General features: G+C 39.6%; 1 protein-coding gene across 1 annotated transcript in view; it reads left to right on the top strand.

The window, feature by feature from the left end:
* LOC122563626 (serine incorporator 1-like) overlaps positions 1–19,995 on the top strand; it is a 37,375-nt gene extending 17,380 nt beyond the window's left edge. Inside the window, exons 3-10 of the mRNA XM_043717602.1 lie at positions 3,034–3,221; positions 5,343–5,422; positions 6,668–6,805; positions 9,071–9,240; positions 14,134–14,224; positions 14,391–14,541; positions 16,446–16,658; positions 17,396–19,995. Of these exons, the coding sequence (XP_043573537.1) occupies positions 3,034–3,221; positions 5,343–5,422; positions 6,668–6,805; positions 9,071–9,240; positions 14,134–14,224; positions 14,391–14,541; positions 16,446–16,658; positions 17,396–17,534 (1,170 nt within the window). The 3' untranslated portion in view covers positions 17,535–19,995. The remainder of the gene's footprint in view (positions 1–3,033; positions 3,222–5,342; positions 5,423–6,667; positions 6,806–9,070; positions 9,241–14,133; positions 14,225–14,390; positions 14,542–16,445; positions 16,659–17,395) is intronic.
* Positions 19,996–20,285: the final 290 nt, after the last annotated feature.

Genomic DNA, 20,285 nt, shown 5'->3' with positions numbered 1-20,285 from the left:
CAGCACCTCGCATTTATCTGAATTAAACTCCATCTGCTACTTCTCAGCCCATTGGCCCATCTGGTCCAGATCCTGTTGTAATCTGAGGTAACCTCCTTTGCTGTCCACTACACCTCCAATTTTGGTGACATCTGCAAACTTACTAACTGTACCTCTTTCTTTGCATCCAAATCATTTATATAAATGACACAATGTAGAGGACCCAGCACCGATCCTTGTGGCACTCCACTGGTCACAGGCCTCCAGTCTGGAAAACACCCTCCACCACCACCCTCTATCTTCTACCTTTGAGCCAGTTCTGTATCCAAATGGCTAGTTCTTCCTGTATTCCATGAGATCTAACCTTGCTAATCAGTCTCCCATGGGGAACTTTGTCTTACTGAAGTCCATATAGATCACATCTGCTGCTCTGCCCTCATCATTCCTCTTTGTTACTACTTCAAAAAACTCAATCAAGTTTGTGAGACATGATTTCCCATGCACAAAGCCATGTTGACTATCCCTAATAGGTCCTTGCCTTTCCAAATACATGTACATCCTGTCCCTCAGGATTCCCTCCAATAACTTGCCCACCACCGAGGTCAGGCTCACCGGTCTGTAGTTCCTGTCTTGTCTTTACCACCCTTAAACAGTGGCACCACGTTTTCCAACCTCCAGTCTTCCATCTGTGACTATTGATGATACAAATATCTCAGCAAGAGGCCCAGCAATCACTTCTCTAGCTTCTCGGAGTTCTCGGGTACACCTGATCAGGTTCTGGGGATTTATCCACCTTTTAACCATTTCAAGACATCCAGCACTTCCTCCTCTGTAATCTGGACGGGGCCATATTCTCTCCCTAGTTACCCTTTTGTCCTTAATATATTTGTAAAAACCCTTTGGATTCTCCTTAATTCTATTTGCCAAAGCTATCTCATGTCCCCGTTTTGCCCTCCTGATTTCCCTCTTAAGTATCCTCCTACTTCCTTTATACTCTTCTAAGGATTCACTGTCTATACCTGACATTTGCTTCCTTTTTTTTAACCAAACCCTCAATTTCTTTGTTAATGTGAAGAAAGTGTGTCATCTCTACGAGAACTATGCAGTGGAAACTTCTACTATGCCTGACATGGACAGATGCTTCTGTGCCAAGCTTATCAATAAGAATGAGGTCAAGTATGTTTTTCCTCTTGGTTCTCTCACCACCTGCTGCAGACGTAACCAGTCTAGCAGCTATGTCTTTTAGGACTTCAGCTCAGTCAAGAGTGGTGCTGGCGAGCCACTATTGGTTATGGATGTTGAATTCCATTATTACCTTTTTCAGCTGGTGCTCAATCTGCAGTGAACATGAATTAGGAACCGAAGAGGTCCCTGTGTTCTCTCAAGCCTGCTCCAACTTCCAATAAAATCATAGCTGATCTGTTTGTGTTCAATTTTGATATTTCCACCTACCTCACCTCCCAATGTTCCTATGCCTATAAATATTGATGTACCTTCAGTTTAAAACTATTCAATGGCCTCTGCCTTGGTCTTCTGGGTCAGTACTCCAAAGTTGTGCAATGCTCTGTGAAGAGAAAAACTTTCCCATATCTCTGTCATACAGTGTGACCCCTAATTTTTAAACTCTGCCCCTTGGCTCTGGGTTCTCAACAAAGAATAAACATAGTTTACATGTCCATCTTGTCAAGACTTTGCAAGATCTTTTAAACTTGGATCAACTCACCCCCTATTCCTCTAAATTCCAGCCAGTATCAATAAGGCATGGTCACAGGAGTCAATGTTGAGGACTACCTAGGCAACTCCTTCCTAATTGTCTCCCACCACCATTGCTGGGAATGGGGCATAGCCAGGAATGATGATGATAGTGTTTTCTAGGATATTAGAGTCATAGAGATGTACAGCACGGAAACAGACCCTTCAGTCCAACTTGTCCATGCCAACCAGATATCCCAACCCAACCAGATATCCCACCTGCCAGCACCCGGCCCATATCCCTCCAAACCCTTCCTATTCGTATACCCACCCATGTTGCAATTGTACCAGCCTCGACCACTTCCTCTGGCAGCATATTCCATACAAGTCCCACCCTCTACGTGAAAATGTTGCCCCTTAGGTCTCTTTTTCTATCTTTCCCCTCTCGCCCTAAACCTAATGACCTCTCGTTCTGGATTCCCCCACCCCAGGGAAATGACTTTGTCTATTTATCCTATCCATGCCTCTCATGATTTTATAAACCTCTATAAGGTCACCCCGCAGCCTCTGACACTCCAGGGAAAACAGCCCCAGCCTATTCAACTTTTCCCTATAGCTCAAATCCTCCAACCCTGGCAACATTCTTGTAAATCTTTTCTGAACCGTTTCAAGTTTCACAACATCCTTCTGAATTGTCATAAAGTATGATTCCACGTGTATGCCTGTGTCAGTTGTTCCATGACCAATCTGTAAGATAGCTCTCCTATTTTTGACACTAGCCCCCAGCTGTTCTTAAACAGGACTTTGCAAACTCAGCCTTGTGAACCTTGCAGTTTTTATCTCTGGCACCTATCTAAATGCAAAGTGGACCATCTGGTTTCATTCTTTTGAGACTTCATTTGGTGCAACTGAGTGGCTTGCTAGGCCATTTCAGAGGATAGTTAGGAGATAGCCACATTGCTGTGGATCTGAATTCACATGTAGACCAGATCAGATAAGAATAGCCGACTTCCTTCCTTGAAGGGTACTGATGAACAGATGGGTTCGCTACTATGGATTCAGATTATTTTCAGTTTAAATTCCACCATCTACTATGATATGATTTGAACCTGGGTCCTGCAGAGTACTGCCTGGGCCCCACCACCACCATCACCACCTGCTACTGAGATCTATTGATCTGTTGAGACCATCACAGCCATGCTGTTGTCATTGTAAAGTCAGGTTGCATCCCCGTTATCAGATTAGCACTTTTCCATTCCAAGGAGGTGTGTAGGTTGCCAAAAGTAATGAACAAAGTAAAGTTTCCATCTAACCTCATTTAATTTATTATCTCTTATTTCTTATTTCTCTCTTGTTATTTAGATTCCTGGATTTTGTGAAGGAGGTGCCAGTATTCCCTTCATTCAGGCAAATGTTAACTGTGACATCATTGTGGGTTATAAGTCTGTCTATCGCATGTGCTTTGGGCTGGCTGGCTTCTTCTTTCTGTTTGCTTTGATCATGATCCGCGTGAAGAGCAGCAAAGACCCCAGGTCTGGACTGCAGAATGGGTAAGCCACTGCAAACAAAGTTCATTGAAGTTACTGGTAAAATTATAATCAAAAAGACTTATTTTGAGGGTATGTTACATCGTGCAACATGTCTGATTTAACACTAGTAAGAATATAATTATCAACAAAAACATTACATCACTGGAATGTATTAGATATCCAACAGGTCACTGTCACTGTCATTATTGTAAATCTTCTCTGTACCCTTGATATTACCCCACTGTTGCCACTGTATATTTTGGAAAAACCTAGACAGTGCCTTCATAAAAATCCCAGAAAAACATACGGCTTTTGGCTTTCTGTCTTCAAACAGTCCATTCTACCAGCCGTTCCTCTGATTTTGTTGATTAGTCTATTTTGACAAAAAGGGTTTCAATGAAATGCTTAAAAAAATTCAGATAAATTACGCCCACTGCATTGTCCTTGTCTACTCCTTATCATCTCACTGTAAAATTTCATAAGGTAGGTCAAACATCTTTGGATCATGCTGAATATTCATTATTACATTTTGTAATGTTCTTCCAATCTGTCTTCAGTATGTTCATACTGGACTCACCTTAAATACAGCAGTTACATAGACTTTCCGCAAGTCCTCTGTCATTGTACCTTTTTCTAATGAATTAAGTATGAGCAGTGATGCTTCTGCTGTCTCTTCCTGAGATTTAACAACTGAAAGGACATGGTAATAAGTCGGGAAATGCAGAATAATTCTGAAGCAGGACCACTAAGGATACTAGTCACTGCCAATCCACATCATCTCGCCCCCACATCAAATAAGTGAATCTTGATTTGTAAACCATGAATTTAGAATTAAACTGCAGTAAATGTCAGAGAATTGGAAGTAGGACATTCAATTGTTCATAATTTCAGAAATTCCCAAAGTACTTTACAGTTGAATTTATTTTGAAGTGTTATAATTATTACATAGCATGAAGCACATGAGTGAATTTGCGTATTATAAAGTCCCAGACACTGTGACGTGATAATGACCAGATAATCTGTTCACTATTTGATTGAGAGATAAATGTCATCCAGGATGCTGGGAAGAACTAGTCAAAAAGCTGAGCACTTACATTAGATTACTTACAGTGTGGAACAGGCCCTTCGGCCCAACAAGTCCACACCAACCTGCCGAAGCGCAACCCACCCATTGCCCTACATTTGCCCCTTTAACCTAACACTACGGGCAATTTAGCATGGCCAATTCGCCTGACCTGCACATCTTTGGACTGTGGGAGGAAACCGGAGCACCCGGAGGAAACTCACGCAGACACGGGGAGAATGTGCAAACTCCACACAGTCAGTCGCCTGAGTCGGGAATTGAACCCGGGTCTCTGGCGCTGTGAGGCAGCAGTGCTTGCCACCGTGCCACCCACGAATTGCTGATATAAGTAATTGCTGACTTAAGTAATGAAAATATTGAGGAATGTAAAACCGAAGGTGATTTCACTTTGCCTTTGATGGTGGCATTAATTCTAGCTGGAGTACCATCCAGCAGCACAGGCAATCCTTCAATATTTACTCACTTGATGGCCCAGCCATGAGTGTTAGCAGTCTGCAAGGTCATTGCAGCCTTGCTAATTCCGTTCTAGCTTAATATCGTCAGCCGGGCCTACTGCATAACAATTTGGGAATTCACATTCTGCGTGGGTTTCCTCCAGGCACTCCGGTTTCCTCCCACAGTCCAAGGATGTGCAGGTTAGGTGAATTGGCTATGCTAAATTGCCAATACTATTCAGGGATGTGTATGTTACGTGCATTAGTTGGGGCTAAACATTGGATCGGAGGAATGGCACTTTGGAGGGTCAGTGTTGATTTGTTAGGCCGAGTGGACTATTTCCCACTGCAGGGATTCTGTGATTTAAGTGTGTTCTTTCTTATCATATTTAGAGGGTAACTGTCAGATAGGATATCAGCAATTCACCAACTAGCAGTTGACCAAGTAATACAAGTGGAACTTTGAAATGAACTATTTCATTCGTTTCTTAAACTTACTCGTCTGATGCATTATCTCCTTGAAGCAGGAAACTAGCTGCCACTATAATCCTTTTGAGTGCATTGGTAACTCCTGCTGTGGGTAACTCATGATGCCAATGGCCATTTGTTTGTGTTTTTGTTTAGATTCTGGTTTTTCAAATTTTTGGCCTTAGTGGGAATCACTGTTGGCGCTTTCTTCATTCCTGATGGTACCTTTACAACAGGTATTGTGCATAACAACTTCATATGAGAAAAAATATTTGTGTAAAAAGTGTCATAAGAATTCGAATCTCATTTTTGTTCTTGAACAAAAATACATTGAAAATTATCCAGTTATCCATGGGACTAGTGCACTAACGGATTGACATCACATTTTTGACCTTCATTGTGGCCAAGTGCAACAGAAATACAATGTTTCTCATATCAGTGACTGTTTACATTGAGAGGATAAAGCACTTTCAATAAAGTAGGGGCTGACTTCACTGATACTGAAGAGAAAGGATCAAGTATTGATTAGGTTGGGGTGTCAATGTTGGATGGACTTCTGGAGGGGGTGGAGATGTGGATGGTTGGAGTAGGAGATGCAGAGGAGTCCTTTATTTTCCATTGCAATTACCTTTTCCCAGACATTATATACAATTTGTTTTCCCAATTTTTCTTTTATTTCCTTCTGAAAACATGGACTTGTGTTGGAGTATGGTTATGAGGTACCAGCGATCCTCTGGTATATTAGCTTTTTTACATAGCCAATCTTCACCAGGGTCCTAATAACCCTTCTTCGGTGGGTATCTGTTGTGTGAAGGGCATCACAACATAAATTATCCTGGCCTCCGCTGATAGCAAAATGACCAATTTCTATCCAGAATAAGGAACAGGACTATTGGCAGATTGTAATTCCTGCTTCCAAATGATAGAATTAAGGTGAACTGTTGCATCCTTATCAAAGACTCTGCTGACACCAGCTAGCAGGAGCAGCAGTGGAGGAGTCAAATAAGCTGAATCACTTAATTACATGCCAGTGGATGAAATCCATCTTGATTGGAAGAAAATTATCCTTTAGGACAACTGTACAACTGCATTTGCATTTTTGTAAACATAACAATTTTTAGGAACTGTGCTACTATTTTGGTAATGAAGCCAAGAGCTGGTGAAAAATTTTGCAAATCAGACCTTCACAGCTCAGTTTTGTTTTGCCCTCAACTGCTTTAATCTGAATGCTCTTCTACTGTTGAGCCTCACTCTTCATCCACAGATATTAATTTTCTAAAAGCTTTCACCATGTCATTGTCAGGAGGAGGTTTGGTGCTGACTGACCAACTGGCCTGCTTGAGTCAATGTCAGTCAGGTCATCTTGGTACTGACTGAGAATTGAAGCTTGACTTTCGGTTGTATATCTCAATGCAGCAACATATATTATTCTGTTAAGTTGATGTTCTTAACTAGCTAATTCATATTTTACTTTTTCTCAGTATGGTTCTACTTTGGTGTAGTTGGAGCTTTCTGCTTCATTCTCATCCAGCTAATACTTCTCATCGATTTTGCTCACTCTTGGAGCCAGCTCTGGGTTGAGAACATGGAGGAGGGAAATTCCAAATGCTGGTTTGCTGGTATGTAAAAATGTTTGCCAATCTTACCCTTAGTGTTTCCATTAACAAAGTGCTTCGAAAGATGTCTTCACACAACATTCATGGGCTATTGAGAGGAGAGGGAGACAAATCTCCACAAAACCCACTTCCATTCCTGGCATTACCTTGTTTAGTACATGCTGGCCCATCAAGTTAGAGAGACTGCTTTTTTTTGTTTTTATTTCTCTCTGTTTCAGGGACTTTGTGCCTTTGTTTGATCCAAAAGCTGATACCTAGAAATATATCATGGACCCTGCTCTTGTTGATAACATTCTTGATTAGAGACCAGTTCATTATAATATTATGACACTTCAGAGGCATCAATGGATGTTTAGTAAGTCAAACTGACTATGATATGTCTGCTGGGGAGTACACTGGAAATAAGCCCAAGTATCCCTGAAGCCATCAGAAAAGTTTAAGATTTGTATAAGTATGGCAAATAACCCAATCTACCTGTACCCGACCACAACATACACAAACAAAACAAATAGACACACAAGGGTGTTGTGGGCCAAGAGAGAGACTAGGAAGACTGTTCACTGGTCTCTTTTCATTGGGTTTACTGAGATGATCATTTTGGCTGATTGGGACAGGCTACTCCTTGGCGTTTCTTATCAAGGTACTTTCACTTACTTGCAGGATGCACAAGGTGATTGGTTTGCACTTGTAACATCTCTGACTTATTGGCAAAGAGCCACAGCTTAAAGCAACTGATGAGAGAAAACAAACTGGGATTATTTTTTTCCAGCTTTTACTGCAGAGAAAGGACAGCTCATTCCTGTTGGAGGTCCAATAGCTTCTGCATAATGTTCACACCCACAAGCTGTTTCGCTACCTGAGAGACAATCACATAGCTATTGGTAGGCAGAAGGCCTTTGCCATTGATGGCTGGTCACCATTCCAGAAATCCATCAGCTATTTGTTGCCAGCGGAGTCTCGTTTCGTATGCAGCCATGTATCCCCACTTCTGTAGTAACCTGTCCCATTGCTTGATCAAACATCAGTCTAAATATCATTTTAAAATGGTATCAGACAGTGAGAAAGGAGTTATTTTTCGTTGCTTCACTTGAAGATTTTCACATTTTAATTAGCTGTATCATAAAATTTGAGAGTGTATTACGTGTTCCCTTCTAGTGCCACTGTAGAAACAATATTGAAGCTTAATGACGACAGAATATTGCATGCATTTTCCACTTGGGTCCAGATTGGATGAGAAGGGTTAGAATCCCAACTGTGTGGAAACGGGCCCTTCGGCCCAACAAGTCCATACTGATCCTGTGAAGAGTATCTCACCCAAACCCATTCCCCTACGTTTAGCCCTGACTTATGCACCCAACCTACACATCCCTGAAAACTATGGGCAATTTAACATGGCCAATTCACCTGACCTGCACTTTTTTGGACATGGGAGGAAACCGGAGCACCCGGAGGAAACCCATGAAATGTGGGGAGAATGTGCAAACTCCACATAGACATTTACTTCAAATACTTTTGTTAAATTGAAAATACACCCTGTATCAAAATATTTGTAATTATATGCATTTTTGTTGTTATGCTTATGGTTCATGTCTTTGTTTGTGAAACTGATTGCTGTCTATTTCACAGGAATGTTTACTTTTCATTTTAATGTATGTGTAGAATATGGAGGTTTATCTGGCTTAATTAATGTGTGCTCAAAATTTGTGATCTTAGGTGTAGTAACAAACCTCCAACCATCAAAACTTCGTCCTGGCGTTCTGACACATTCCTGGCTATCTCCCACAACAGATAGGTCATCCAAACTCTGCTGCTTATGTCTTACCTTAGATCAAATAGAAATCCCTAATGAACAATGCACACTGACCTACTGGAGTTTCAACACCGAGCAATTTATTGCTTTTAAAATTTTCAGCCTTGTTTTCAAATCCTCCATGAGCTTTCCCCTCTCTATCTTCAACTCCAAGATCTCTATGCTATAAGCATGTTACTAATTATAAATGTTGCACTGTCAATTGTCATGCCAACAGTTGCCTAGGCCCCAAGCTCTGGAATTTCTGCCCTATATTTTTGTCTCCTTGTCTCCTTTGAGGCACTCCTTTAAAAACTGCCTCTTTGACCAAAGTTTTCATCACCTGACCATGTAGATCTTTGTGCATCTTAGTGCTTTCATCATAATGAAATGTTCCATGTGGGTATAAATTATTGATTAACATAGCTTGAAAACCAATGCGCCCATTTTCTCACAATCTTCCATCTTCTGTTTTACAGCCTTATTTACCTGTACGGCTCTAAACTATCTCCTCTCAATCACTGCAGTTGTAGTGTTGTATATTTTTTACACAAAACCTGATGACTGTACGGCAAATAAGGTGTTCATCAGTCTGAACCTCATCTTCTGTGTTATTATTTCTGTTGTGTCCATCCTGCCAAAGATTCAGGTAAGAATATGACTAAAGAGTTTGTGATTTGCATTGTTGGTACAGAAATAAACACCCATGTGCGTATCAAAAATTCACCAGCTGTTTCACAGTTCTTTTTATGAGGAGGCAGTAGTGTTTGAGGAGATGGGTTTGTATCCCACCGTGGCATATGGTGAAATTCGAATCCAGTAAGGATCTGGAATTAAAAACTAGCCTTGTGACAACTGTGCAACTAATATAAAAACCTATCTGGTTCACTAATGCCATTTGTGAAGGAACACTGTTGTCCTTACCTGGTCTGATCTCCATGTGACTCCAGATGCACAGCAATGTGTCAGCTCTCAAATGCCCTCTGGACACCTGGGGATAGACAATAAATGCTGGCCAAGTCAGCAACACCCATATCCCATGAATGATTTTTAAAGAAAGGTGTGATTTACTGATTCCACACTGGGGCATTCTGGATTTTCAACAATATTTGTAGAGTACCTTGAATACAAGTTTGATTTTTTTTTGTTATGACAGAAAACAAGACTTAACTAGATACCCCATTTGAGTGAATGCATTGCTTGACCAGGAGAGTCTGACCTATGTTGAATTTACTGATTTGAGCTGGGCTGCTAAGACCAGCTTGTGTTGGCTATTTAGATATCATGTTGTCTTCATTGTTCAAGGAAATCATTGCTGATCTGATAATCCTCAACTACACCTTTTTCCCTACAACTCTTGATTGCCTTGCTGATTTAAAAATTTGTCTGTCACGACTTTGGATATATCTAAACCAGCCTCGACAGCCCTCAGCCGTAAAGAATTTTACAGATTCACAACCCGCTGAGGAAGGAACTCCTCCTTATCTCTGTCTTAAATATGCAACCCCTTATTCTGAGATTATGCTGTCTGGTCCCAGACTGCCCCACAATGGGAAACAACCATTCCACATTGACCTTATCAAATCTTCTAAGAATGTTTCAGTAAGGTTGCCTCTCAAACTTCTATTTTCCCATGAGTACAGGCTCAACTTCTCTTCCAGATTATTCTTCCATATTTGGTATTAGCTTAGTGAGCCTTCTCTGGACTGCCTCCAATGCCAGTGTATCTTTCCTTTGATTAAAGCGCCCAAAATTGTTCACAATATTCCAGTTGTGGTCTGACAAGTACCTTATGAAGCTTCCTACTTTCATACTCAATTCCCTTTGAAATAAAGGCCAACGTTCCTTTTGCCTTGCCCATCATCTGCTGAACTTGGCTGCTTGCTGAGGACTCCCAAATCCCACTGTTCTGTAGCTTTCTGCAGTCTTTCTCCAAATCAGTATGTTAGGACACTGGGTAAACCTGTCTGCTAATTTAAGCCAACAACACAGAAAAGATTGACCCCATGCTGTAATCTGTTAAATTTCAAGAAGCAAAGAACTATCCCAAAAGTCACTATGTAAAGTAAAAATTAACAACTTTATTTTTTTTAAGTCTAACAGAGATTAATTAACTAACAGCTATTTACATTCTTTTCTCTCAACCTATCTTTTACCTTCCCCTCTACAATACTGGTTTGATTAAAAATCCCGATTACGATTTACGAAGAAAAGCATGTTTCAAAACCAGGCAGCTTAGCTGAGTGTCCTCTATAGATTTTCCTCTGTAGCCTTTTCTTCTTAGGGATTCTGCTTCACAGGTCTTTGATCGATAAAGGTACCTTTAAGAGAGCAGTTCTGCTGGGAGTCTGTATTGTTCTGTTTTTGTTTGTGCTCTTTGTCGCTCTGGGTAGCTGTTTAAAACGTCTGATATTTATACCCCAAAGCATCAGATGGTTTCATTGGTTTTAATATTGTCAAAATACTAAATTCAAACTTGATTGAAATTTGGTACCTTGGGATGTAATTTAAACTGGCCAAGTTTGGATTTGTTTTTGTATCCAGGCAACACAGCTCTTAGTTAGCTATTTGAGCAAATATTACATTGTTGCCTTGTTCAGAACACTGTGCTAGCTAGAAATTTCAGCTCCTTTATAGATACAGTACACCTACAACTTCATAACAAATAATTTCAGCTCATCTATTCTTCCTGTCAAAGTACATAACCTCAAATTTTCCCACGTTATATTTTATCTAAGTTTTTGACCCAATTGCTTAACCTCCCTTTATTCCTCCTACAGACGATCATTCTCTCCAGTTTGTGTTTCCATTTACTCTTATATCATCTGCAAACCTGACTATCGTACATTCTCTTTCTTCATCCAAATTATTGATGCACACTGTAAATAATTGTGGCCCCAATACTGATCACTGTGTCACTCCCCTTGTTACAGGTTGCCATCTTGAATGTACACTTATTCCAACTCTGCCTTTATTAGTTAACCAGTCCTCTTTCCATGCTAATATAATCACCATAGATTACTTAAAAGGCAAGAGCAGAATTTGTGGTACTTTATCAAATGCCTTTGAACATCCAAATACATTGCATCCACTGCTTCCCTTTTGTCTACCACTGCAAAGAATACTGACTCTACTGGATTATATTACGCATTTCTAAATGTTTTGCTCCAACTAGCCTTTACAACCCTGGGCTACGTAGGGGAAATCAGCCATGATGTATATTCTTTTTGAAGCCAAGGTGAGAAATGTTTTATCTCAGTAATATTGAATCTTTGGAACTCTCTCTTACCAGAATATTTTAAAGCTGCTGGATACATTCTTAACTGTCAAGGGAGTCAAAAGGTATCAGGGGTAGTTAGGGACATAGAGTTGAGGTTAGAATCACATCAGTATACATTTATTGAGGCACTAAATGGTCTATGCTTGCAGTTAATTTTAATTTGGTTTATTATTGTCACATACTGAGATACTGTGAAAAGTATTGTTTTGTGTGCTACCCAAAGCATGCCTTATGTATGTACATCAGGGTAATAGAACAGGATATAGCAGTACTGCAACACAGAAGATCAACTCTAATATGTGAGAAATTCATTCAAAGTCTGATAACAGCAGAGGAAAAAGCTCTCCTTGAACCTGTTGGCAAGTTTCTGAACATTTGTATCCTCTGCATGATGGAAGAGAGTATAACTGGGATGGGAGGAGTCTTTGATTCTGTTGGTTGCTTTCCCGCAGCAGTGGGAAATGTACTTGGAGTCAGTGGAAGGAAGGCTGGTTTTCATGATTGGGCAAAGCAGTTGTCATACCAACTTGGAATGTATCTAGATAGATGCCTTCTGTGGTACATCTATCAAAATTTGGCAGTCATTGTGGACGTGCTTAATTTCATAGCCTCCTGAGGAAGTAAAGATGTTGGTGTCCTTTCTTGATTGTAACACCAATGTGGATGGACCAGGATAGATCATTGGTGAAATTTACTCCGAGGAGTTTGAAGCTCTCCACCACCACCATCTTGGCATCATTGATACAGTTGGGACATTTTTTTCACTCTGCTTCCTGAAGTCGATGACCAGCTCCTTCATTTTGTTGACATTGAGGGAGAGCTTGTTGTCTTCCTAACATGCCACTATGCTGCCTCTTAGTGGATACAGGTGTAGCTGAGGCTGTCGGGGCAGTTGACATTGTTTCTCTGATGTTCTGTTCAAGATGAGCATAGAATGCATTGAGCTCATTGGGGAGAGATGCATCGATGCATTGTTGTCAGCAATTCTACTCCACTTTTGCTTTGTAGCCTGTTATACCGTGTAAGCCTTGCTAGAGTCAACATTGTTTGTGTGCTTAGTCTGGTATTGTCTCTTGGTGTCCTTGATGGCTTGCAAAGATTGTTCCTAGATTTCCTATGTCTTTCAGGGTCACTCAAACATTCACTTTCTTAATGCTTGTACAAGAATAGTTTGAAAGTGTTGAGGCAGCTGGGATCCTTGGTACAATTTCAAGTTCAGGGAAGTGACCTATTTCATAGACATTTGAGTTTAAGAACTGAAGGTTCATTCAAGATCAGCTTGAATTGACAAGAGATCTACTAAGTGTACATTGGAAAAGGAGGGGGATAACCCTGTAGTGCAAAGATAATGATTCATTTTTGAAACTTCTAAGCTATTAACCTCTGGAATTACAAGTTAGAGTTAAGTAAATGGGTTGCAGTAATGCTATAACTGGGTAATGTGAAACTTTGTTTCCCATTTCAAACTCTGACACAGGCTTTGGAATGAATTGTAATTGGCGCAATCCATTTGGATTAGAACTGAACTTTGCAAATTCAACTTAATTCTTAGTGACCATGCGATTGATGCAGGAAACTGTTTTAATTTGATGCAGCCAAGCATTAATCTGTCAATAAAATACTGAATTAAAACTGAAAGAACTGCGGTGCTGTAAATCAGAAACAAAAACAGAAATTGCTGGAAAAGCTCGGCAGGTCTGGTAACATCTGTGCAGAGTTGTTGAAAACCTAATCCCTCTGTTTGTATATTTAAGTGCTGTATGATCTATAAAGTGTGTCACACCATCAACTGTGAGCAAATTCTACACAATTCTATAAAACGCCTTTATAAAAATGAGTACTCTATTGTTCAAATATTGTTAATATTGTTTTTGAAAGAAGTTTAGTGACCAGCGAACGTCTATTTTCTATTTTAACTGCAGCATAACCTTAATTTAATTTTAGTTAATGTTATAGCATCATAGAATGATGCAGCACAGAAGAAAAATTGTTCTATTAATAAAAATCTTTAATGATTTAATTGAAAGGGCAGATAGTGAAACTTGTAAGCTATGAAAGTAGGGTGGTAGAAAAGAAGAATTAGATTCCAGTATCCATTCAGTGGGCTGGACGTCACTCTTCTTTGCCTTAATGCTTCTATAACTCTAGCTTTTTTCATTTAGCCATCATTACTCAGTAATTACCTCAATAGAAATGGTCATCTGTGTAAATTGGGAGCTTGTTTATTCATTGAATTGTTTGCTTCTCAATTCAATTCTGCAGAAAGCTCAGCCTCATTCAGGATTGCTGCAAGCTTCTGTCATCACTCTCTATACTCTGTATGTGACCTGGTCTGCCATGACAAATGAACCAGGTAATGTTGCTGTTTGGTATTAGTTTCTGTCATATGTAGTCATATATGGCAATTAAGTGTTTAAAGCTTGTGTCACAAAAACATTTGACTATTTTGTTCAGTGTTCTCTGCGTGCTTGTGAACTTGGTGGTGTGGGTTTTACAATATTTTCCTTCATTCTATGCAGAAAGAAAATGTAACCCCAGCCTACTGAGCATTGTCCAGCAAACCATGAGCAACTCGACTGTTGCTCCGCCACCTCATTCGTTAGTCCAGTGGTGGGATGCCCAGAGCATTGTCGGATTGGTTATCTTTCTTCTTTGTGTGCTTTATGCAAGGTCAGTACTTTCATGTCTTCTGTTTTGCAATTCCTTGGAAAAATTCCAAATAATTCTCTCCATAAAATATTTTTTTTTTGAAGAAAAAGCATGAGCAGATGTGAGGTTATGTAGAATCATAGAATCCCTACAATGTGTAAACAGGTCATTTGGCCCATCAAGTCTACACCAACTCTCTGAAGAGTGTCCCATAATTCCATCCTACCCCTGTAACCCTGCATTTCCCATGGCTAATTCTCCTAGCCTGCACACCCCTAGACACCATGGGCAATTTAGCATGACCAATCCACTTAACCTGCACATCTTTGGTCTATGGGAGGAAACCAGAGCACCTGGACTAGACTCATGTACACATGGCCAGTGGTCCGAGGGTGGAATTGAACCTAGGTTCCTGGCACTGCGAGACAGCAGTGCAAGCCACTGAGCTGCCCTACGTTTGTGGGCGGCACGGTGGCACAGTGGTTAGCACTGCTGCCTCACAGCGCCAGAGACCCGGGTTCAATTCCCGACCCAGGCGACTGACTGTGTGGAGTTTGCACGTTCTCCCCGTGTCTGCGTGGGTTTCCTCCGGGTGCTCCGGTTTCCTCCCACAGTCCAAAGATGTGCGGGTCAGGTGAATTGGCCATGCTAAATTGCCCGTAGTGTTAGGTTAAAGGGGTAAATGTAGGGGTATGGGTGGGTTGCGCTTCGGCGGGTCGGTGTGGACTTGTTGGGCCGAAGGGCCTGTTTCCACACTGTAAGTAATCTAATATGTATGAGTTAGGAATTTGATTCAAAACCTCAACTGATTGCAAGCTATTTATTGCTGAAATCTTGCTTTCCTGTTTTTGGCTCTTATTTAAATGGAATCCTGAGGGTAGTGGGGATCAAGTGGGTCTCTGAGCAAAGACTTATCCCTGGTGTAGATGTCAGCTGGACGGGAGGGGAGGGGTGGGAATAGTATTTGTAGCCCTCCCTGTTCTTTGTTCAAAATGGAGTTCTCAAAGGGAAATTGTCACTCTTGATTTAAATCTGGATTTTTCCCCATGAAATGCAAGTTTTTAATTTTTAATGTGTTTAATACCCCATTTATTATGGGATCCTTCAACAATTTCCTGTGCACCGTTCTCCTGGTCACTGATCAACCCAGACATCTCTGTTGCTTTCAAAGAACCAGTAATCTGTTCTGCATTTTCCACTTGATTTCTAATGCATTTTCTTTTGGTATTTACGAGAATATAATGTTATAGACATTGAAACTGTTTCAAATTGGAGTAAAGGCCAAAAGATTATGTGGAATCTTTTTGGCCAGCCTTGTCTAGTCTTCATGTGGCTAACTGTTCAACTTTAGTTTGCCAACAGAACATTTTGTGGCTACCTGTGGCAACACCTGGACTGTTTTGATAATTCATTAGAAAGATAGAGCAGTCAATTATACGTAAAGAACTCTGCTTCAGAGCAGAAAAAGTTATGAGGGGGTATGAAAGGAATCAAGTTAAATTGTTTTTATTTACACTTTCATGGAATGGCATTTGTTGCCCATCTCTCATTACCCTTGAACTCAGTAGGCCATTTCAGAGAGTAGTTATTATTGTGGGTTTGGATTTGCATGGGGACCAGGCTAAATGTCTCTTCCTGAAGGACCTTAGTGAACCAGCTGGAGTTTCATGAGCTACTGGTGAGAGTAGCTTTCAGTTCCAGATTTTGTTAACATAATTTAGATTCCTCCAACTGCCATGTTTTGAACTAGTGTTCCCAGAGGATTAACCTGCACCTCTGCAAGTCAAGTCCAGTGAAAATACCGTTACACCACTGTCTCCCCTCTCCATATTTTTGGTTGTGAACTTCAGCATTTTTTTCAAAAAAAAAAGTGCCCGCAGCATACTGTTCTACAAATAATGTTCTGTTCTTCCTGTTCCCTACAGCGTCAGATCATCAAGTAATGAACAAGTTAACAAGTTGATGATGACTGAGGGAAGTGAAAGCTCAGTGGGTGACTTCTCTGTTGCCCATGAAGGTGGATTTCATCGTGCAATGGATAATGAGCAGGATGCTGTTACCTACAGTTACTCATTCTTCCACTTCTGCCTGTTCCTGGCCTCTCTTTACATCATGATGACACTTACCAACTGGTACCGGTATGTTTTGCTGATACTGATTTGGTAGTGTAATTTAAAATGCAGCAAGGCATCTTTACTGTGTTATTATACTTAAAAGAAGTGAAACTAATGCTTTGTTGTCAGAGATGGCTGAAGGAACAGGCCATTCAATATGGTTTGGATCCTTTAATTCCTCAAGACAAGATTCTGATCCCATCTCGATTGCTTTGTGCAGGCAAACAACTTAAGCAATTAAGGATTTACTCAGAAGCAAGAAAATAGCTAAAATTTGAAGGACCAATTAATTAACAGATGATAGTGACTTGATCATAATTAGTCTGGTACTCCTCTCACATTGGTACAGCAGTAATCCACACCAGAACATTCCACTTTCTATTATTTGTTAAAACTGAAATAATTGATCTTAAAATCTCTTATGAGGTGCATTTTAAAATGCTCTTTATTGCTTTTCAGTGACTCATTTTGGAAAGCATATGTGTAGAGATATGTATCAGCAAAACACAGGGTTCAGAAACTCTCTTGCAGACCCTCAGGATTTGCTTCGGGTCATAGTTTTCAGTTTCCTGCTTATTTGCTGTTTATCCGATGGGCCGATTACCCTTTAAGTTATAAACCATGGTTCCTGACTCTAACAATGGTTTGAAAGCTAGAACAAATGTCAGCCTAGCACATTGCTTTTCCTTGCTACTGATTGTTAACTGGCAGATTTATGATTTTTGCTTACTAATTGTTTTCCAATTGTACTGTCTTCCTAGTCCCAACTCTGATTACTCGGCTGTGCAGAGTGCCTGGGCAGCTGTCTGGGTGAAGATCTCTTCCAGCTGGGTTGGACTCCTGTTGTACCTGTGGACTCTGGTTGCTCCTCTCATACTGTCAAATCGTGACTTCAGCTAAGCTAATTGATGCTACTCAGCCACCTGCTATTTTATATATTTTCATTGGACTGAATTCTTCCACTACCTTAATTATAAACATGGAAACTTAAACAATACTTCATACTTGTGGCACAAAGTATGGTACCACACCATTTTGGGATTGTTCGTTTCCAATCAGGATGTCTTTTTATGTATTTACTAAATTTTTGTCACTTATTTTCCATATTCTTTTGAAATGCAACTTGTACAACTGTTACAGATAATGAAACCATTTTCTGCCTTTCCTGTCTGACAAAGTTGGTGTTTGATGCTGCCATTTTAAATCATCTGTAAATATTTTAAGAAACCTTCCTCAGGTTGGTCAGCTTTAGTGTGATCAAAAACTTTTTTTGATGAAACCTGAAGGGAAATCTTTTTATTTTGCTGTATCCATTGCCTCCTGTCTGTGGAGGTGCTGTAGTGCCACCACAAGTAGGAAGATGCAGTAGTGTTACATATTCACATAGACAGATTCCATCATGGCAATTTGAATGCAAATGTAAGGGCAGGTGGTATTACTTTGAGATAAGAGCTCAATGATGAACATGTAATCTTGTTGAAATATTCCTTGTCCTCTAACTTTGTTTACTTTGAAAATTGTACCTGGTGTATCCTTTCCGTATACAGTGCATTAAGCTGACCTAATTTTTAAAAGCGACTTGACCTGCTGTGGCCTGGCAAGAAATATAATCACAGAATATTTGCAAATATGTGCATCATGTCATTAATATTTCAGCTTAGTTTATCATTAGCATATTTTTAGTATTTAAGAAACTTATGTGAGTTTTGGGTGATAAGGCAACTGTGACTTGAGGTTACAAAGTTTTATGGCATATTGTTTAGACTTATTAACAAGGATTTAAAGTTGAAGTTTACAGGAACAAGAACGAAACAGTAATGCAAAATACTGAATCGCTTAGTGACATTTTTGAAATAATTCATAGAAATAATGAATGGTACAGTGCATCAGAAGGGAGTTATTTTCGGAATTAAAAAGGCAAACTTGAAAGTTGTATTTTTAAAGCTTTCAATGCATAAGGGATATTAAACAGTCACCAGACAATGTTGGCTTTTATTGAGACTCCTCATGCCATTGTGAAAACTGCCAATGGAAGCAGAAAGATGACCAGATTTAGTAAGGCTGGGACTGGGATGATTTATTTAAAAGATATGCAGGAGAATGATGTTTTATTCACCTTTGAGGATCAACGTGGACAAAAATAACAGCAAAGAAAATAGGGAAAGATAAAGCTATCATATTTTAACTAATTCTGAAGCTGGAAGTGCTTTCCATAGAGTGATTATTTTGGGAGTGCTGGAAGGAAATTTTGATTGTGTTGTTTGTGTAGATGTTGCAGAAGAGTGTTCAAACGAAGCTGGTGCAATCTTCTGGAAGCAACTGAGAAGCTAGTTGCAATTTGATTTCAAAGTAAAGTACCCCAGAGAAAGGATTGTTTTCTTTTTTTAAAAAAAGTCACTTTTTTTAAAAATGGAAAGCATTCTAAAATGGAAAACTTCATTCGCAGGGATATAATCTATGCTGGAGTAATAATTATTATTGTAGTGATTTAGCACTTCAGTGTGACATGATGCAGCATGTTTAGACCAGTCAAGATTTGCAGCATTCACTATTGCTTTTGAATGCTTATCAAAAGTACTAATTCAAAATTAGGAATGATATCTGCCACTTATAAACCTCACTTGTAAACAAGTGGAAGGTAAATGAGTTTTTTATACATTGTGATCTTGAAATTTTATATTAAATGTTGTACCCACAAAGCTGTTATGAGTTGCTGAAAACTGCCTTGATTTTTGAAAAACCACGTATAGGAAATGATTTATTGCCTGGAAAATTAAATAGCTTTTTGAAGCATCAAAATATGCCTTACCAATTGTGCCTAATTTAGAAGATATTGTGCTTGGTGAATTTCATTTGTTAATGAAGGCAAATCACTTTGTCCTTTCAGATCTTTATTTTTGCTACCTTCCCCAAATTGACAATTTATGCAAACAAGATCAGGTACCAAATCTTGCAAGCACAGAAATCCATGCTGTAATTGTGCACATTGGTCACAAGGTGTCGCACCACTTCAGTCACTTGCCTGAGTGGTAATTCCCTTTTGTAATGAAACTAACAAATTCTCCAGGGAAGGAAGGACTTTGCTGCATTTGATTGTGCTTTTCTCCTAAGTGTTTTGCTGCAATGTATTACTGCTGACTGCGAAAGGAGACTCCTTGAAACAGTTAGAAGAAAAAAATTTTTAATGTTTTTTTTATCTTTCTTCAGAACAAGATCAGTGATTGGGAAAATTGAAACATATGTATTTAATCTTGTAGTTATTATTAGTCACTCCTGAGCAGATTGCTGTATTTGTAAAATATGCGTCATTTATAAATCTAATGTAGGGTGTATCAATAAAGACCTTTTCATCAAATTTGAATTTTGTTTCTAAGTTCAATGATGTCTGCAATGAAACATAGCATTCTAAACCAGCAATAAAAAGGAAAACACAAAATCCCTTTCACATTGGTCTGTCACTTTCTGAATCAGAAAGGTGTCCCTATATAAGCTAATATTAGTAGTTATGATTTTGTCACATGAGAATAGTCATGTATCCTCCTCTTTTCAGATGTTGAGTTAACTTGTCAATATTTTTCTCATGTTCAGATTTATTTGTTACATTTTTTCCACCTTGTAAAGTGGTCATATTTTAATACGCAAACAACAGAG

The sequence above is a fragment of the Chiloscyllium plagiosum genome, chromosome 27 (assembly GCF_004010195.1).
Source record: "Chiloscyllium plagiosum isolate BGI_BamShark_2017 chromosome 27, ASM401019v2, whole genome shotgun sequence".
Taxonomy (NCBI): domain Eukaryota; kingdom Metazoa; phylum Chordata; class Chondrichthyes; order Orectolobiformes; family Hemiscylliidae; genus Chiloscyllium; species Chiloscyllium plagiosum.
The sequence above is the reverse complement of the archived record's forward strand: the minus strand, read 5'-3'. Positions and strand labels throughout refer to the sequence as shown.